General features: G+C 42.4%; 1 protein-coding gene across 1 annotated transcript in view; it reads left to right on the top strand.

The window, feature by feature from the left end:
- The first annotated feature begins 1,721 nt into the window (after window positions 1-1,721).
- Window positions 1,722-21,645, top strand: part of gnrhr4 (gonadotropin releasing hormone receptor 4) — a 33,902-nt gene continuing 13,978 nt past the window's right edge. Inside the window, 2 exon segments of the mRNA NM_001104923.1 lie at window positions 1,722-1,844; window positions 2,191-2,795. Coding sequence (NP_001098393.1) covers window positions 2,280-2,795 — 516 coding nt within the window. The 5' untranslated portion in view covers window positions 1,722-1,844; window positions 2,191-2,279.

Here is a 21,645-nt window from a genome sequence, read left to right as displayed (position 1 = left end):
TGTCGACTGAATTCATTTAATTTGGTTGGAGCTGGAAGTAAGTCATTTTCTGTGGGTGATGTCTCTCTGTCCAGTTCTCATATACAGTTGATGGGCTGTCCTCATTTTTATTACGTCACCATTCAGAGAGCATCTTTGATGCTTCAGTGGAGAACGCTGTTTATCGTCCTAGCCTCTGTGTCTCTGGTGAACCTCTTCACCTGTGCAGGTGACGCCGTTTGGTCTTGATTGGGTGTTTCCAATACCAGAGCGTTAAGCTACCAAGCTGTTTTGATGTCATCACGATGTCAAAACGAGCCATCAGGATTGTACATAAAGCCGGATATCTTGATCTTACAAACATTTTATTTTCTCAATCCAGACTTTTAAAATTGTATGACCTTGTTGATTTTTACTCCGTGAAACTTCTATACAGAAGTTCTATACAGAGCTACCATTCAATATCCAAAAACAGTTCTTAGAAAATGAAGGCGGCCACAAACTAAGGGGATGTAGGAACTTCAAGATCAAATTGATAAGAACCACAAAGAAGAGTTTCTGTGTGTCGGTGTGTGGCACTAAACTTTGGAACGGGTTAAGTAATGAGCTCAAATATTAAAATATCCACATATTCAAGAAAACGTATAAAGAAACTCTGTTTTTACAATATAAAGATATGGGGAGTTAAGGATCAACTGGTGTTTGAATTATTCCAAATACATGTGTAAACTTGATTGTGGTGAAGTAATCAAAACTCTTAATTAAAACCAATGAGTATTACATTATGTAATGTGCAGTACCGATTACTGAAATGTTTAAATTACAATCAATAAGCTATTGATTTTCTTTACTTGATCTGCAATGTGTAGCAATAATTACTGGTTTAATTTGAGAATGTGTTCTAATGATAATCAATGATTATAATATAATTACCGTTACTTTTTACTGAAATCATGAATGAATGTTTTCTGAAGATAATCAATCATTACTAGGCATTGGATTTTGTGACTTGAAAAGAATCTGATCAGAACCGGATTACAAAAACTATGTGAAACTATGAAATGAAGTGAGTCAGTAGGGGTGGGATTATATAAACTCCCTTCTTCCCACTCCTTTTTAAGCAATAAATCAACTACAATACTACAATACTTGTACTTTAGTTAATGTTCACTGTTTTTAATTAAGCATGAGATTTACGTGTCTTTTTTTGTTTTATTTTCTGTCTTTTTACTCTATGCGTTTGATCATTTCTGTAATGAGTTTGATAAATCTGTGTAAATTCTTTATTGCTTTGATCACAATGCTTGAAATAAATCAAATCAAATCAATCAAATCACATTCTACTGGGAAAACTACCAGGATTCAGGTGTTCCAGATGAAAGAGCCAAATCCTACTGCTACCACACATTTGTGAAGAAAAACTTATTTAACAGTATTTGCAAATAGTTTTAAATCTACAAAAAAAAAACAACAACAACTGGATGTTGTGCAATATTTCATCAGTTTTTTTTTCATTATGGGGTCATTCAAAGAAATAAACATGAAAGCGTTTTTCCAACTTTCTTTGATCTTTCTGTGCATTTTGCTTTCATTCTCGTGACACAAAACTCGCCCAATACACATTTGGAGCATACATATGACAAAAAATACATTTAAAAAAATCTCGTCTAACTTTGTTTTGGCTGAAATGACATTTCACCGTCCCACCCCCCTGCTTTATGTATGGGAGAATCAAGCTTGCAGTCACAGTGCCAGTCGTTACGCTGTGCGTCAGAGCGCATGGATGAACTGAAAGAACAGCGGCACTCACCGTGGAGGAAATGCGCCCGGAAGATCCTAGAGACAACACTTGTTCCTGTTTCCAGGTGAGCTCTTTATTTGTATGTTGCTTTCCAATTTATTTTTTCATAAAAGCAAAAGCAGTTAGCAGTCGACGTGAAATTGCCTTGCAGGGAAATTAGAGGGAATGATAAAGTACAATTAGTCTGATGACAGATGGATTTTCTGACACTCTATTCTGCTATTTTCCAGCTTTATTGATTGAATAATGAACTTTTGGAGTGGCACAAGTCGATGTTTTCTGTTGAAAAATAGAAAAAGGATTTAGACAAACATGTGCGAAGGAGACATTTGTCTGGTGTAATGAAGTGAAGACACACAGTCATATGTTTGAGACTGAGAGAAGTAAAGTTGCTCTATTGATTTTCACAGTTTGAGATGGATGAAAAGGACGGAGTGTAGGTGTCGCCGCGTGCGTCTTTCTCTTGCGCGTTCCCCCCGGGGGAAGTCTGGGCTTCATTATGTTCCACCACCTGACGGATCAAACGGTGAATGGCAGCTGCCTGGGAGCCTCCACAGACTGTAACAAGAGCGCTGACGGAGACGCGCTGCAACTGCCCACCTTCTCCACGGCCGCCAAAGTCCGCGTAATCATCACCTTCACCCTGTGCGCAGTGTCCGCCGTCTGCAATTTGCTGGTGCTGTGGGCCGCCGGGAAAGGTGGCAAGCGCAAGTCCCACGTCAGGATCTTGATCATGAACCTGACCGTGGCGGACCTGCTGGTCACTTTCATCGTGATGCCCGTGGACGCGGCGTGGAACATCACAGTGCAGTGGCAGGCGGGGGACCTCGCCTGCAGGCTGCTGATGTTCATGAAGCTGGTGGCCATGTACTCGTGCGCCTTTGTAACTGTGGTCATTAGTCTGGACAGACAGTCAGCCATTCTGAACCCGCTGGGGATCAGCGAGGCCAAACGGAAAAGCAAAATCATGCTGACGGTGGCGTGGACCACGAGCGTCATCCTCTCTCTCCCCCAGGTAGGAACTGTCCACTTTCTCCTCACCTTTAACTCACTTTGTTTTGCACTTTTGCTGCACCTTAGCAGCAACATTTACCAAAAATAATCTAATTTGGCACAAAAAGAATCTATAAACTCTTTGCTCTTTTAAAAGCTTATTTAAAAAATAATAATTTTAATTTTAGACATTAAGTGAGTGTATATCGGGCAGTTCTCCTGTTAAACACAGCATCTTATTGTTTTCAGAAACATTAAAGGTCACCCTTTATAGTCTGGAGTAGATGGGTTCATTTTCTGTCACAGGATCTGAAGGTCAGGCTGTGTTGCATTGCTGCTGCAGTGTTCCTGAAAACGGCTGCATCTGCTCTTTTTGCAGGGTCAGACCTGAGTTTAATGCAACAACACACGTGTTAAACTCCTGCTTTGGTGATGAAATCTAACATTTTTGCAAGGCCATGGATATTTCTGAGATTTGAATGCTAATTGAGGCAAATATTCAAAACCTTTGCTTTAAAGGGGGCATTCTTCCAAACATTTTATAAAGATTTATTTTCATTCAACAAGACTCTGAATACTGAAAAATCGTTAAAGGGTTTGAAACCTACTGTCACTTACTTATTTCCTCATATACAATGAAGAGACAAGAAGAGTCCAAATGCAATCACAATCTGCTGGGGGTATAACAAATAAACAACTTAATTGATGAATCGATTTATATTCCTATGATCCAACCAGTTCAATCTGTCTGAGGCAAGTTGTTAATCGAATTAACCTATACCATCATAAAATCATTTCAGGATTAAATAAATCAATTAAATTGTTAATGGATTTGGTCATCACAGCAGACAACACACATGTGATGTCAGCATAAAATGATTAGTCCATCATTTCAGTCCAATGTGTGGAAACCCTTAGAATTTGACAAAGTCGTGACCATACAGTGTGGTAGAGTGTTTTAATAAAGTTCCATTTGGATCCTTTTGATGTGGAAAAACAACAGTGGGCTGAACTTTATAAACTAAAATGTGAATGAATTTGACATTCATTCTTGTTTACTTGTTTGTTTGTCCGTATATCTGATTTACACTTGATTATCTTGCAAGAAATGAAATAAATCTGGAAAACTTCCCTGTTTTTTAGATAATTTAGAGTTGATAAACCTTTTATTCTCACATCATTAGATGTCCACCATTACACAGAGTCATATGTTTTTCTGTTACGCCCCTTTGCTGGCATAACAGAGCAGACAGAACACTGTTTAAGTATGAATGAAGCCCATCATCCCGAAAAGACAGTCATCACTCAGATAAGACACTTTATTCATCACAGTAGGGGACAGTCTGTGTTTTGTTTCTGTGATGTCCACTAGTTGATTGTTAGGAGGACACAATCACGATGCACTTCTGAATGAGGGATAAAAGCAGGGGGCGATATTCTTTCCTTGATTTAGGGCTGAAGACATCTTTAGAAAACAACAGAGTGAATTTAGCTTAGAATGTAAAATAAACCCTGTAGTTTTTGGTTCTGGTGGTTCAAACTTCCATTAGTAACACATAAGTTGATAATTTCTCAGCTTTTTCCAAGGCTTATGTGGTAAACACAAAAATAAGCCTGTTGGTTTTAAATGCACAACTTAAATTTAAGTATCTAAAAAAATATATATATATTTTTTATTAAATGTGAAACGCACAATTTTGTCTTATGTTTAATTTTGGAATTTAACAAATGCAGAACGGAAGGAACAAAACTGATGCGGACAGTTGTGTGCTGGGTTGTTTCTGACGGTGGGTTTGTGCATGAGCACCTCAGACGCAATCTGGACGACGACAGAGAAGCATCCTGTGTTCATTGCTGTGGCATTTTCTTCTGTTCTCAACAGGTTGGTGTACCATAAATATGTTCTTTTGATCACTTGATTTGACATAAAATTAGTATATATTATTTATGAGTACTTTGAAAGAAAAAGGGAAATATAAAGAAACTTTACGGAGCGGACGGCAACTTGAAAGACATCTGGCTTAACTGCCGCTGCGAAACCGTTACGCTGTGATTCTGGCGCGTCTTTGCCCTGAGCGCTGCCTGGCAGGCACCGTGTTTTGCTAACAACGTATTTTGCTAACAATATGCCCCGTGTAAGAACTTGCAGGCAAAATGTTAAAACACAGATTTTCAAGGATTTTGATGTGGTTTGAGTTTATGTGAAGAATGTTTATTGAGTTTAAATCAGAAAAGTATTATATTGAAATTGATTTAAGCTGTCCAGACTGAACATGTTAATGTTATTGAATGCAGAATGTTGCTTCTAATTTTGTGCATCATAAAATGATGGGACTCAATGGTCAGACACTGGCTGATAAGGTGTATTTGTATATATGTTTATGTAAAGATTAGAGATAATACACCTGGAGAATTGAAAGATTTTATTTAATATTGAACTGGTATGTAATGATTGTATAAAGACTGCAGTTTTGAAAATGCTGAATGAAAACTTGGTGCATATGAACAAAGGGTTTTATGTTAAGTGACTGTAAATAAACAGACGCAATCTGGACGACGACAGAGAAGCATCCTGTGTTCATTGCTGTGGCATTTTCTTCTGTTCTCAACAGAAAATCTATTTTGTTGCTTTGACGCCACTCCTGGTGTCGGTAACAAATTGTGGGGGCTCGTCCGGGATCTCTCTCCGGCGCCACTCAAGTGTCCAGGGGAGCAGATCCAGTAACAAAAGAACCAAAGCTGAGGTGCCGCAACGTGACTACAGCCGAAGTGACAGCAAGTGAACGTCCACGAGGGAAGATTGAAGCCAGAAAGGACCCTTTCTTCCAAGGGAGCCGCACTGCTGTTAACCAAGAGCAAAAGAAGTCATGTCTGCGCCACGTAAAGAACTCACATGGAGCATCAAGAAGAGCCTGTACCAGCTCACCTGTGATGAAGTTTACCAGCTTGCTATGGAGGTGTCCAGAGACTTCCAGGAAGCAGTTAACTTTGATTCATCTGATGAAGAAGGATGTGTTGAGTATATCCTTCAATATATGAAGTCCAATGCATTGCTTGACACTGAAGATGAAGGGATGAGTCATTTGTTAGCACTAAATGATCTTGTAAGCAACATTATTGAGAATCGTGACTTGATGGTTATCAGGGGTAGTTTAACGCAAGGGGAAGAGAATGTCACAGCTGCATCAGCTAGGACATTAGCTCAGGCTGATGGTAATGTGACAAAACCAGCTTCACTACCCACTGTCTCCATACCAAGAGTGACTCCACCAACCAACAACACAAATTCTTCCACTCAAGACATAGAACAGCTGCAAGCAATACATGAAGAATTAGGGAAAAAGCTGCAAAGTTACAAACATGGAGCCAGACAGTACGATCCACAGGAGACATCAGTTCCTCATCTGAGAAACCAAGTTACAGCACAAGGTGACACAGAGAAGGTGGTATGCTTGAAGGATCTGCCCTTCCTCCAGCGCAGAGAATTCAAAGTGCATGGTGGGCAGATAGGAGACCAGAACTCTGATATCACCTACAATAACATATGTAAACAACTGGATGAGGGGATCAAAGAGGGCTTCACAGAGACTGAAGTGATTCGGGGGGCTTTGAGAATAGTCAAGCCAGGAGCCTTTAGGGACATGCTAACCAACAAAGAGGAAATGGCGCTTTGTGAGCTCAAGGGGTTCCTTAGATCGCATCTTGGTGAAAAGGCAAGCACAGAATTATTTCAGGAGCTTGTATGTGCAAAACAACATGAGCATGAACCTCCTCAGCAATTCCTATACCGCATGATTGGGCTCAAACAAAAAATACTGTTCCAGTCCAAACAAGGCAACTCAGATATATGCTATGATCCAAAAACAATCCAGGGAGTTTTTCTGCACACAGTCTACCAGGGCTTAGGTTCAAAACACACAGACATAAGACAGCAACTGAGACAACTCCTTTCTAGGAGTCAAGTGACTGATGAAGAAATTCTTTCACAAGTAATGAAAATTATTGCAGATGAAAATGAACATCAGCGTAGATTGGGCTACACTTCCAGACAAAAGCCTGCACACATGCACAGTGTAAGGGTAGGTGATGAGAATCATGCCATGATGGAAAAAGACCACCAGGCCATCCAAAAACTCAGTGCACAGGTTGAAGCACTAACAACCATGGTTGCTGCTTTAATGGACCAGAAAACAACAAAAAACCATGCAGCCTCTGCACAGGGCCTATCTTCCCAAACGCTGGGCCAACCCCACACACAGTGCCCTCCTTCAGCCAGTAGAACAGCTGTCTCTCAAAATCTTCTTCCTCCCCAAAGAAAGGAAAAGCCCTTCTGCTGTATGAACTGTATACAACAAGGTTTAGAAGATTGCAGTCACTGTTTTGTTTGTGGAGAGCCAGGCCACAGGGCTATTGGTTGCCTAAAAAGAACAAAGAAGCCTTTAAACTAGGAGCGGTCTCCGTGGAGGGACAACAAGAGGCCGTTTCACAACACAAGTCCCACAGTACCACCCCAAGAAGTAACCGCACTCACTCAAGCAGAAAAAAAGAAAGTAAAAGACTAGGCAGAGGCAACCCCTCAGAAGAAGCTAAAACTCTTCAGAACTTCTCTCGCACAGTACCACTCATTGGAAAAAAATGCCTGCTCACTTGTTTCATCAATGGCTTTGCAACAACTACACTATTTGATTCTGGATCTCAAGTAAGCATAATAGATGGGGCTTGGAGAGAGATGTTTGTTCCAAACCACTTTGTGCGGCCACTAAAAGAGCTTCTCGATCCAGGTGACAGCCTTGACCTGGTTGCTGCAAATGGACAATCAATCCCCTATGATGGATGGGTGGAGCTTACAGTCAACCTTATGGGGAATGAAAATCCAAACCTTGCTATACAGGTCCCCTTTTTGGTCAGTCAGCTCCCTCTGCCCCAGCCTCTATTAGGTGCTAATGTTCTCCAAGCTATGATTAACTTACAAGAGTCTCCTGCTGAAGCACATGCTATGGTTTTTGAGCTGCTCAGAAAAACATTGGGTGCTGAAGAAGAACAAGTTGAAGCAATGGTGAACTTTATTCAGCTGAAAGAGACACCAGACTCCATGGCAACAGTGAGAGTTGGAAAAGATGACGTTATCATAGCAGCTGGAAGAACTGTATATGTAAAGTGCAGGGTACCTCCCAACTTTGACACCTCTGATCCTTTTGTTCTGTATGAACCAACAGACAATGACACAACACTGGATCAACTGAGTGTCGGAGAGAGCCTTTTAAAAGTCAACGAAAGTAAAACCCCTCTTCTTTTTGTGCCAGTCTCCAACCACACCAAACAGGATATCACTCTTCCTAGAAGACACCCAATAGGATTCATCCAACACATCAGCAAAGTTATTGAGACAGGAGATGCAAAGGCACAACAAGTTGAAATATCAAAACCAACAAGCCCGGCTGAAGTCAACAATGTCAACGCCCCTGTCACATCCTTATTTGAGCTATGGCAACCACCTGTTGACCTCAGTCACCTCAACCCAGAACAGCAACAGATTGTTGAGAAAATGCTGTATGAAGAGAGTACGGCTTTCGCCAAAGACAGCACTGATATTGGGTGCATTCCATCCCTCCAAATGCCCATTAGACTCACAGATGACATCCCCGTGCAAAGAGCGTACTCTTCAGTCCCAAAACCACTCTATAAAGAGGTAAAAGAATACATCCAGGAACTGCTATTGAAAGGGTGGATTATTAAGTCACAGTCTCCATATGCTGCACCTATTGTATGTGTCAGAAAAAAGGATGGATCGTTGCGACTCTGCATTGACTACCGTCTCCTCAACAAAAAGACAGTGCCAGACAAACACCCTCTTCCACGCATACAAGACTTGATCGATTCACTCGGAGGCTTTAGCTGGTTTTCTATCTTAGATCAAGTCAAAGCTTATCATCAAGGTTTCATCTCCGAAGGCTCAAGACATCTGACTGCCTTCACTACACCCTGGGGATTATACGAGTGGATCAGGATCCCATTTGGATTATCAAACGCACCAGCAGCATTTCAGAGAAGCATGGAAGAGATGCTACAAGACCTGAGGGACGAATGTTGCATTCCTTATTTAGATGATGTTCTTTGCTTTTCCAGATCATTTGAGGAACATGTTGAGTCTCTGCGCCATGTACTCCGAGCATTGAAACGTCATGGGGTAAAGCTGAGACCGGAAAAGTGTGAGTTTTTCCGCAAAGAAGTCAGGTATGTGGGTCGCCTTGTTTCCTCAGATGGGGTGAGAGTGGATCCAAAGGACATTGAAGCAGTGCAGGCCTTGAAAGAGAAGGCGCCACAAACAGTAGGAGATGTTAGAAGACTGTTGGGCTTCCTTAGCTATTACAGGTCATATGTCCAAGATTTTTCTAGAATAGCAAGACCGCTGTATGAATTGCTACAGAAAAACCCCAGTGTCCTGCAAACAAAGTCTCAGAGAAAGAACAACAAAGGTCCGCAATTATCCTCTTCTACCCCAGTGGAATGGAAGATTGAACACCAACAGATCCTTGAACATCTAATCAATATCCTGACCAATCCACCTGTCTTAGCCTACCCAGACTTTGACCAACCTTTCACACTTCATACAGATGCCTCTCAAAATGGCCTTGGAGCTGTGCTTTACCAAAACCAAAATGGGAAAATGAGAGTGATTGGGTATGGGTCCCGTACATTAACACCAGCAGAGCAGAGCTACCACCTTCACAGTGGTAAGCTTGAGTTTTTAGCTTTGAAGTGGGCAGTGTGTGAGAAATTTAGAGACTACCTCTTTTATGCCCCCCATTTCACTGTCTATACTGACAACAACCCTTTGACATATGTGATGGGCACCGCCAAACTTAATGCAGTTGGTCATAGGTGGGTGGGGCAATTAGCAGATTTTAACTTTGACATACGCTACAAACCAGGAAAGCTGAATGTTGATGCTGATGTTCTCTCACGCTGTCCTCTAGATATTAACACCTATATGAGTCAGTGTTCGGAGAGACTTTCTGAGGAGGCAGTGGGTGCCAGCTGGGATGGTAGCAGGACAGCCCAGCAGAATGATGTGGCATGGGTGGCCTCCCTTAGCATCACATCCGAACAACCAACTCACACAAAGTCTTTTCCTGTGATAGACCATGAGGAACTGGTGAGAGAACAACAGAGGGACCCTGTAATCAGAAAGATTCTGGAGTTGAAGAAAAATTTCACCGAACTAACAGAGGAAAAACGCAGATCTTTGGACACAAACACAAGAAAGCTCTCTAGAGAGTGGAGCAAGCTCCATGTGGAAAATGATCTGTTGTACAGGAAAACCCAAGGACGGAAACAGTTAGTGTTGCCAGACACCTACAAGCAGGTTGCACTGACACACTTGCACGACAATATGGGACATATTGGCGTAGAGAGGGTTTTAAGCCTGGTAAGAGAGCGATTCTTCTGGCCATTTATGAAAAGGGATGTGGAAGATTATGTAACTCGCAGATGTCGCTGCATTAAACAGAAGAAACCCGCTGTCCCTGAAAGAGCACCCATGGGGAGCATCACATCTAGCTCGCCACTAGAGCTAGTGTGTATTGATTTTCTACACTTAGAGGCCAGTCGAGGCGGATATGAGTATGTCCTGGTAGTAGTTGATCATTTCACCAGGTTTGCCCAAGCCTATCCCACTAAAAACAAGGCTGGGAAAACTGCTGCCGACAAGATTTTCAATGACTTTGTCCCCCGTTTTGGATATCCACATAAACTCCACCATGACCAGGGTAGAGAGTTTGAGAATGAACTCTTTAGAACTCTCAGACAGTTTGCTGGTGTGAACCACTCAAGAACCTCACCTTACCACCCCCAGGGTAATCCTGCTGAGAGGTTTAATCAAACTTTATTGCAGATGCTCCGCACACTGGGTGAGAAAGAAAAAGAAAATTGGAAAGATCACTTACCCCACATTGTGCATGCATACAATTGCTCCAAACATGAATCAACAGGGTTCTCCCCATACTATCTGCTTTACGGCCGACACCCTCGACTCCCAGTGGACCTCATTTTTGGATTGGTTGGAGAAGACAAAGCCCAAACAGGCACAGACTATGCAGACAAGTGGGCAGAGAAGATGATTGAAGCATATAAAATAGCCAGCACTAATAGCCAACAATCGAGTGCCAAAGGAAAGCGCTATTATGACAAGAAAAATAGAGGTGTTACTCTTCAGCCAGGGGACAGAGTACTTGTACGCAATGTAGCACAACGTGGAGGACCATGTAAGTTGAAGCCCTACTGGGAGAAGACCATTTATGTTGTCAGAGAACAACTAGGTGACAACCCAGTCTATAAAGTAAGTCCTGAAACAAACAGCCATCCCATTCGAACTCTACACCGAAATCTGTTGCTCCAGGTGAACGACTTACCTGTTGAACAACCACCACCACAAAAAGCCCATGCTAAGGCGAAAAGGTCAACAAGGCTCTTGTTAACACCAACACAGTTCCAGTCACATAACTCAAATGAGTCTGATGAGGAAGAAGAGGAACCGACTTACTGGCTGAGATTTCCAAGGGAAACACAGAGGACAGCTGATTGTTTGGTTGATCAACCAGCTTACTACAATGAACCAATATTGTGTGAAAATGATAACGCTGACTTTGAAGAATCGGAACCAGCTGAACTTGTATCTGAGAGGAATAGTTTCACTGTAGGAGAACAGACGAGGCAGAATGAAAGTCTGCCATTCATAGACCAGCCTTTGCAACAAGATGACAATGTTCCTCAGATCGATGAGGAAGAAGATATCCAAAGTCACTCATCACCCGTCTTGAGGAAATCTACCAGAAATAGGCGCCCTGGTCAGATATTCACCTACAACACCCTTGGCCAGCCATCCTATCAACCTTGTGCTGTCATCAATGCAGTAGCAACTCAACTAACACCCTACAATTACCATTTCCCACAAACACATTTCTATTCAGTTCAGCCTAGTACTTTCACCTCACAAACATACCCAACGTTTTACCATCCAGTCTACTGCTTTTAGTTTGAATATACATGCTTTTTTTTTTTATTATTTTGAATGTTTCATGGTTCTAAAGAGTTTTGAAAAAAAAGTTAATCCAAGTTGAGGCCATGTGCAAGTGTCGGGAGCCACTTTTGTTTGTAGGGGAGTGTGTGGTAAACACAAAAATAAGCCTGTTGGTTTTAAATGCACAACTTAAATTTAAGTATCTAAAAAAATATATATATATTTTTTATTAAATGTGAAACGCACAATTTTGTCTTATGTTTAATTTTGGAATTTAACAAATGCAGAACGGAAGGAACAAAACTGATGCGGACAGTTGTGTGCTGGGTTGTTTCTGACGGTGGGTTTGTGCATGAGCACCTCAGACGCAATCTGGACGACGACAGAGAAGCATCCTGTGTTCATTGCTGTGGCATTTTCTTCTGTTCTCAACAGGTTGGTGTACCATAAATATGTTCTTTTGATCACTTGATTTGACATAAAATTAGTATATATTATTTATGAGTACTTTGAAAGAAAAAGGGAAATATAAAGAAACTTTACGGAGCGGACGGCAACTTGAAAGACATCTGGCTTAACTGCCGCTGCGAAACCGTTACGCTGTGATTCTGGCGCGTCTTTGCCCTGAGCGCTGCCTGGCAGGCACCGTGTTTTGCTAACAACGTATTTTGCTAACAATATGCCCCGTGTAAGAACTTGCAGGCAAAATGTTAAAACACAGATTTTCAAGGATTTTGATGTGGTTTGAGTTTATGTGAAGAATGTTTATTGAGTTTAAATCAGAAAAGTATTATATTGAAATTGATTTAAGCTGTCCAGACTGAACATGTTAATGTTATTGAATGCAGAATGTTGCTTCTAATTTTGTGCATCATAAAATGATGGGACTCAATGGTCAGACACTGGCTGATAAGGTGTATTTGTATATATGTTTATGTAAAGATTAGAGATAATACACCTGGAGAATTGAAAGATTTTATTTAATATTGAACTGGTATGTAATGATTGTATAAAGACTGCAGTTTTGAAAATGCTGAATGAAAACTTGGTGCATATGAACAAAGGGTTTTATGTTAAGTGACTGTAAATAAACAGACGCAATCTGGACGACGACAGAGAAGCATCCTGTGTTCATTGCTGTGGCATTTTCTTCTGTTCTCAACAGAAAATCTATTTTGTTGCTTTGACGCCACTCCTGGTGTCGGTAACACTTACCTACAAAATTTACTTAAAAACCTATACGTTTCCTAGGGTTTTGAAGAGTCAGATTTTCTTTTTTGGTTTTTTTGTGGGCCACCACTCTGCAAGTTTTTGACTCGTATCTAAAAAATGGATGAATGAATCCTCTTCACAAAGCTTTTGTGTGGGAAAAAAGACTCAATAGGTCCCCTGCTTTCACTCCCCTGATGATGATGAAACATGTCAGTAAATGTACAATAAATATGTAATCTGTTAGTTTACTAAATCAATTTATTTTATTTTTGTGATTTGCAATTGCCTATTTAAATTAGTAGCTACTGTATAACCATTTGATTGTCCTACCTTATCAGATATTCCTACCAATATGAACGAGCCCACCGTTTGGATGTTAGCTCGTAAACACAGCAGGGTAGGAAAGATTCATTGCGGTGTTATGTTGTCCACACAGGGGTGTCGTGTGCAGGTGGAAAGTGTAAAAAATGTGTGTGGCTGGAAAGCAAGTGTATTACAGTGTGAACATCTTATTTATTTAAAATGACGCTGGAACTAAACCACTCAGCCAAGGTTTAGTTCAGATTCAGCACCGGGCTGAATATAGCGCCGTTTGATTCGAAAGACCTCTGGGATTTTTAAAACGTTCATTGCGAGAACAGAACGGTTCTGTAGACACGGATCTGCCGCAGACTTATGGTGCGGTGTGAACACAACTTAGAGTCCCAGAATTCAAAAAGTGAGCCAGCCTTGAAAGAGGTAGCACTGATGTATGGGCGGTCTGCCAGAACAGAAAATTATAACATAATTTCGGTCTGCGCATGCGCATTGAATGTGGGTAGGAGCATTTCCCAGTATAAGAATAAACAAAACAGTGCACAAAATGAAAAAAAAAAAGAATTAATTGAGTTGTGGATGTAAAAGCTGTGACCAAATTAAGTGGGTGCATTCGCCACAGTTGGCAAACACCTCTACTCTGACATTTCAAACCGATGTGCTTTCTGTTAAACAAGCCAGTCTGGCTGCACTGCAAAGAGCTTGTTTGAACTGTTAGTTTTATTAAACCTTTTCCTTTGTTTATTTCTTAACCTAGGATCAAAAGAAAGCAAACCCCTGTGACTGTTTAATGCATTTGGATATTACAGCAGCAAGTCTTCAGACTCCCATCTCAGTCTGAAGAAAATGAACACCAGGAGGTAGTACATATATAAAATTAAGATTTCCAGACGTGACTTTGTAGTTTTACACATGTAATTATTTCAAGTTCCTTTTATAGCAAAATATTGACATTTGAGAGCTTTCTTAACAACAGGTTTAATAGGTTTTCTGAACTTTTGTTCTTATCGCCTGACAAAGTTCCTCCTGTGGAAGGTCATCGTTTTACTCTTATTTTACAAGTGTAACGACACAACATTCAACAAAAGGTCAGGAAAAAAAGAATGAAACAAAAACCAATGGTTGTGTTTGATGTGGTATTTTGAATTATTGTAATTTCTACAGGGTTGATAGGAACTAATCAAAAAAAGTTCTCCAAAAAAAGTGGTCAAATCAGAAAAACTTTGTTGTTTCGTAGCTTCCGTGTATTTTCTCTCCAGCTGCTGGATCTGAGTGCAGGAGGTGTGCTAAAGTTGTCAGTAGCTACATTTCCATTGGCTATGACATTGCATAAATTGGATTTGCCACAATAAATTTGCCTAATGGAAACAACACTTTTGAAAAGACTCGCGTTTATTGAAAAAAAAAGTTTTTTGCGTTTGGTGGTTTTTGAAAAGTATCGAATACGACATATTTGTCAAAACTGTAATGGAAACTCTTTTCTTTTTTAATTAAATGAGTCAGATAGCAATGGCAATGCACTTCTTGGTAGGAACTGGCTCCCCTGTGCACTGGACAGCGGGTGCCATAAGAGGTCCCACAGCTCACCAAAAGTACAGCATGTCATGTTGAATTGTTGAATCCACAGTTCCTTAGTAAAATCACCAAGCAGGATTTCCACAAATTGCTTCACCTGTAGCTGCTCCCACGCCGCTCCAAGGCCTGAATTAGACGCAGATGTCTCCTTTGATAGATGATGATAAGCGCTAGTGCTGTGGCAGAAATCTGAATGTACTGTATCTGCTGTAAATGAGAGTATTGTTCAGATTCCTCACCAAATTTTTGAATGACTTGTTGCGCGAGCAGTGGTTCTACACTGAATTACCCTCCGGGTGAGACTCCCCAATGCTCAAGATGCACCGCTACTGTGCATGAGTTGGTTTGTGTTTATTCACATAATTATGATTAAATGAAAAAAGTGCAATCGCCAAAATTTTGTTTTTTTCGACATTTCTAGAATTTCGATGAAGTTTCGCGCACATGTGTAATAGAAACACAGCTGGTGGTGCTTTAAGACTGTGAATGCCACATTTAACTGATCTGTGCAGAGCTTGTTCAAAAGAAAAAACTTTAGGCAGCTGATCTGGATAAACTGAACACTGTTTGGAGCGAGTCATAGCTCGAAAAAAGTACTTAAGTAAAAGTAATGTTATAGTTTTCAAAACAAACCCCAAATACATCAAAAATTTAGTAGTAAAAAGTCCTCAAAGACTGCTCAAAGTATGTGAGTAGTTACTTTTTCTTCAATGAGTTTTTTTTCCCTCATTGTAATACATTTTTTTTAAAAGAGTTAATATTTAATTCTTTTTAAATTAAGAAAAATAGCTTTTTAATTCATTCAACCAGTTTTACCAAATCTCCATAACAAAAGTGACCTGCGATACATCAATAAACCCATAAAAAGGAATTTGTATATTCGTAAAACACAAAAGTGAATATCGGTATTTGTTTTTAAAAGCAAGCTTGGTGAAGTTTGATACAACCAAATAAACAGAGGCTGCTAATTGCATGATTTTGGCTGCATGGTGGTCCTCACAGCAAGGGGTTACTGGTTCAAATCCCAGCTGGGACCTTTCTGTGAGGAGTTTGCATGTTCTTCCTGTGCATGCGTGTGTTTTCTACAGGCACTCCGGCTTCCTCCCACGGTCCAAAAACATGCATCTTAGGTCAACTGACGTCTCTAAATTGTCCCTATGGGTGTGAAAGTGTGTGTGTGTGGTTGTCTGTTTCTGTGTGGTCCTTTGATGGACTTGTAAAATGTCCAGGACGTACTTAGTCTTCACCTTGCAGTGGCTTTAGTGACCCTGAAAGGGTTTCAGTGGGTGTGGAAAATGGAACGATCTGGTCATTGTGATCATATTCAAGATTTCCAGTCCTCTTTGAATGTTTAAGGATGCAGCTGCTGAAATTCCCTAAACCTTTTTTTGGGGTCTTTTTTTACTTTTTTGGAACTAGCATCTTAAACTCATGATGTATAATTTTTCAATTCATTTCAGTAATTTATAAATTTTTCAGATTGCCACAGACATGTATCATTCTCTGCCAATATAGTAGACATGAGATCAAACTTTTTTAAAGTCAAAACAAAAATCAGGGATTCAGTGAAATAAATGTGAAATACCTGCGTAAAACTTTAACTATAAAATTTACTTTAAATATATTACCTGCCACTTGACTTTGGAAAACTTGTGTATATCAAAAAACAGTAAATGGCATAAAATAATATTTTATTGTTGTTAATGTTTATATTATACACATAAATGTATTTATTATGAATAATAAAACATATATTGTAAATAAGTAGCTTGTTTTTAAATATTTTTTGAAGAACACCTATCTTAATTCAATATTTAAAAAAAAGTCAGCTCTTAAATACTATTTAAATAACACTAAAAGTCTTGGTTTGTCAAAAAAATTATCATAATAATCTCATTTTTCAGTGGATGAATGTGATTTAAGTTGTACTTAAAGTTTTGAGTATGAATAAATTGTAGCAACAAGGACCAAATGACAGACATTTAAACCAAATAATTCAACTGTTAACGGAATTTTCAACCATTCTGTGTCGTGGACGTAATGTGGAAGTAATATTTGCAGATTTTACAGTATTTTGTCACATTTAAACATATTTTAGTATTACCCTATGAGGCCAAGTGCCTGTCAGTGTAATAAAAAAAGCCTTAACCAACTTCTGATTTATTTTGTAAACATAAAAGAAAAGATTCATAACAACCCCAATGCATCAGTTAGAACTAATAAACAGACTTCCAACAGGTTTTTTCTTGGAAGAGGAACTAGACAGGGTTGCCCACTCTCCCCCTCTCTTTTTGCAATATTTATCGAGCCTCTAGCTGCAGCAATAAGACAGAATGAGAGTATTAAAGGAATTAAAACCAAACACAGCCATCATAAAATTAGTCTCTATGCAGATGACATATTACTGTTTTTAAGTAATATACATTCTATAAATGAAACGGCAACAATCATTAATGAATTCTCTTCTATATCAGACTATTCCATTAATTGGAATAAATCTGTTTTATTACCACTGAACAGTAATGCGGAGCAAGGACTCACAATACCAGTTAAATCAGGCAATATAAAATATCTAGGTATTTATTTTTCCCCCAAAATATCAGAACTGGTGCAGCTAAACTACACCCCATTACTGAAAAACATACAGGACGATCTAACACGCTGGACCAACCTGCCTTTGTCCCTTATGGGCAAGGTAGCCACGGTAAAAATGAAAATCTTACCCAAAGTTAATTATCTCTTCTCAATGATTCCCACACAACCGCCATTAAAATGGTTCAAAACATTAGACTCATCCATATCAAGCTTTCTATGGAACAACAAACCTGCAAGAATTAGTCTAAAAACTTTAAAATCTGCAAAAAGCTGTGGAGGATTAGAATTACCTAACTTCCACAATTACTTTCTTGCAAATAGATTACAATACATCTTAAAATGGTTAAAAAATAATCCAGAAACCAACTCATGGTTAGACTTGGAACAGGCGTTATGTGGAAAGATCAACCTGTCAGATCTTCCATTTATTAGCCAAATAGTTAAAAAACAGGATTGTTTCAAAAGTATTAATATAAATGCCACTTTAACAGCCTGGTGGGAATTTCTCAAAATATCAAAATCATCAATTCATCCGTGCAAAATGACACCCATCTGGAACAACCCAGACATCCTCATAAACAAAAAAATTATCCACTTCCCAGCTTGGCAAGCAGGGGGCATAAAACAACTAGAGCACATAATTATTGATAGAAGATTCATAACTCCCCAGGAACTTCAAGACAAACATGGAATATATAACTTCTTGGAATATCAGCAACTTAAATCAATTTTTACTAAAAAGTTTAAATACAGAGACAACGATTTAAAGCTACCAGATGTAGTTACCACTCTGATCAATTTCTCAATGAATAAAACTCTCTCCAAAATATACAAACTTTTATGTAATTTAGATAACAATATTTCACTTCCGACAACAAAATGGGATGCGGATTTGAGCATCAGCACAGATGAAAGTTTTTGGTCAGAACTTTGTCTAAACACCTTTAAAATGACAAAAAGTCCAAATCTGCAGCTAATCCATTTTAAAACTCTTCACAGAATTTACTACACTGGACAGAGGATGTTCAAGATGGGTCTCAGTAACTCAGACATTTGTCAGCACTGTGACAGTAATCTACCCGACAGTTACATGCATGCACTATGGTTCTGCACGCCTGTCCAGGCTCTCTGGCAGCAGGTATGTGCCGATCTATCAGTCTGGCTTAAGGTTTCAATCACAGCTTCACCGTCACTTTGTGTGCTTGGTGACATGAGTGCCATCGATGTAGAAGGAGGATTAGGCTCTATCATCTTCATAACTCTTTGCATTGCTAAAAAAACTATTTTAATAAATTGGAAAAGCAAAAAATATATAAATATAAGTCAACACAGAAATCTGCTGCTTGATCATATCAGCTTGGAAAAAATGTCAGCCCAAAGTTCAAGTAACTTTGAAAGAATTTGGTCTCTCTGGTCTCCCATAGCTAACTCCATGACTTAGGGGGTGGGGGGGGCCTGGTCGTCGCTGCTCCTTGCCCTTCTGCCGTGGGCCGGGGGTGGGGGTCGGGGCCTCCGGTGCCTGGCGGGGGGTGGTGGGGGCTCCGTTGGTCGGGGGGTCAGGTCCGGCGCCTGGGTGGGGCGGGCTGGGGCGCTGCGTGGTTCTCTGGGCTTGGGTGTGGGGGTGCGTGGTGGTGGGTGGGGGGGGGGGCGGTCTGGCTTGGCTTGGGGGGGTGGTCCCTTTGCCTGTGCTGGGGGGGGGGGTTGGCGGGGTCGTGCTCGGGGGGGGGGGGGCCCAGCGGCGCTGGATGGGCTTCCCATCTACACCTGGGGCTGGGATCGGCCCTTCCCTGGCTCTGGGGCGGGACGGGACAACCCTCTTGGGGCCCCTGGTCGCTCTGGGTGTCATCCGCTTCGGCTGCGGGGTCTGGGGTGGGGTGGGGTGGGGGGTCTTGTCGGCCCTGTCCTGTGGGGGGGCATTCTGGGGGAGGGGGGGGGCACTATTGGTACGGGGCAGGGGGGGTTGATGGGTCGGGGTCTCCGCTGAGGCCATCGGCGGTTTCCCCGGCCGGTTGGCTGCCTCGGTCCCGTCGAGGCCTGACCAGAGCTCTTCTAGGGCCGGCGTTTGGGGGTGGGGGCCTGGGCTTGCTCTGGGGGGGGCCGGCGCTTTCTGGCTCCTCTCTCTCTGTGTGGGGGGGTGGTGCTGGGCCTGGGGTGTCGGCGCCTCTGTGGGTGGGGCCCCTGGGCTGGGTGGGCCTGGCCCCCTTGCTGGGGGGGGGGGGGGGCGGGGGACAGCTGTTTGACCACCGGGGGACAGTCTATCAGCTGTCCCCAACTTACCCCCTTCCTCATATAACCTCATAATAGGGTGAGGGGGTGGGGGGCTTAGCCTGCGATGAGCCTTGGGGGGGGGGTTTACTAGGCAGTGGCCCCGCTCCTGTGGTTGCCGTATGGAGTGGGCCCCCCCTCTTTCGGTTTTATTTGCACCTTAGACATGTAGGGCCCTTGGTAGGGGGGGTGCTTGGACATCACTGTCAGCAAGCAGCGGATGTCCTCCTAGCACCCTACCCGCCAATTTTAACCGCACCTTAGACATTTAGGGCCCCTTGGTGGGGAGGGTGAGGGGACGTCACTGTAAGTAATCAAGAGATGTCCCCTTAGTGCCCTACCCGCCAATATTAACTGCACCCCCCTTAGTACACACACCCCTCCCCCCTTAATATATACATCCCAACATAAACACACACACATGCACACACACCCCTTCTCAAACACACATACACGCACACACATGTTGCAAGGAAGGTGGGACCTGGGTCCATCTGTCCCCTGCCTTTTCCCTGGTGGGGGGTACGGGCCCCTTTGCAACGGGGGCCGTGTCCCCGGGGTGCCGGCTTCATGGGCCCGGCGGTGCTCTCTCCGCGCGGTGGGGGGGTTCACATTACATCTGAGTCGGGGGTGTCTGGTCCCTGGGGGGTGGGTTCTGGTCCTTGCTCCTGGGTGCTGGGCCCCGGCAAATTTCCAACTGTGGCCGAGCCTGGTCGGGCCATATTTACAACACCCCTTGTGGGCCCTCTTTTTTTCCCGGGGTTCCCCCCTCCTGGGCGGGGGCGGCGGGCCCCCTGCCTCGCTCCTCCCTGGACCAACCGTGGGCCGGGCGGGTGGCTGCCTGGAGTGCGGGGCGGGTCTCCCTTGGGGGGTCCTGGCTCGTAGCTGGGGTTGGGGCGGGGGGATGCCCGAAACTCCTGGGTGGTGGTGGGGTGCTCGTTTGGGGCTGTGGGCGTCCTTCTCCGGTGGGGTCCTGCGTTGGGTTCTCCCGGCGCGGCGGGGGGGCTGCTCTCCTGGTTGGGCTGGGGCGGCGCTCTCTTTCCCTCCGCGCCTCCCTGGCCTCTGGCTCTGGGGGCCTTGCGGCGGCCCTGCTGGCCCTGGCCTGGGTGGCGGGCTTGGTCGCCCGGGCGGCGGTTGTTCCCTGCCGGTTCCCGTGTGGCGTTGGGGGGATTCCGGCTGCCGCTGCTGCTGCGGTGGGGGTCTTGGGGTGGGGATGGCTGGGCACTCTCCCACCTTCTTTTCACGTTCCACCATCCATTTTAGAAGAACATAAACACTCACCTGAGCACTGGTGTTAGCTCACCTTTGCATTAACAGTTTGCATGACTGAATGACTGAAATATTTCACACTAGTTGGTTTTAAGGCATAAGTATGCGTGTGAACACTATCTGTTTTGTGTACATGTCGACAGGTGGACATTTTTTCAGCTAGCAGGTGTGTTTATAACATTTGAGTGTGTGTGTGGACAGGCCCCGCCCTTTTTGTACTACATTTAAACCTTACCATAATGATTAACAACCAGTAAACTTGTTGCTTTATGCTGATTCATGGTCTTACCCCCCTTCCCCTCCTATTATCACCCCTACCCCCCCTCTCTCTAACGTCCCTCTCTCTTCTTCCCCTCTTTCCTTTCTCTTTCCGGTCCAACACCAAAGATTTTCAGACATGATTGAAATCAATAAAGTTTGGCCTCAATTACAAAAGGGTATAACCCCTCTTGTTAAAGTAAAATATGTCCAACACAAGAGGCCCTCAGCTCTCATCTGTCTGCCCAGCTGTTGGACAGGACAAGTAGAAAAAAAAAAAAAAAAAAAAGAAAAGATTCATAAAACGGTGGCATTAACTAATGGCTTTTTTTTCCTGCAATGCAGTCAGAGCAAAAATACAGCA

The sequence above is a fragment of the Oryzias latipes genome, chromosome 6 (genome assembly GCF_053564925.1).
Source record: "Oryzias latipes strain Hd-rR chromosome 6, Olatipes_Hd-rR_3.1".
Taxonomy (NCBI): domain Eukaryota; kingdom Metazoa; phylum Chordata; class Actinopteri; order Beloniformes; family Adrianichthyidae; genus Oryzias; species Oryzias latipes.
This window is presented reverse-complemented; position numbering and strand designations above follow the sequence as displayed.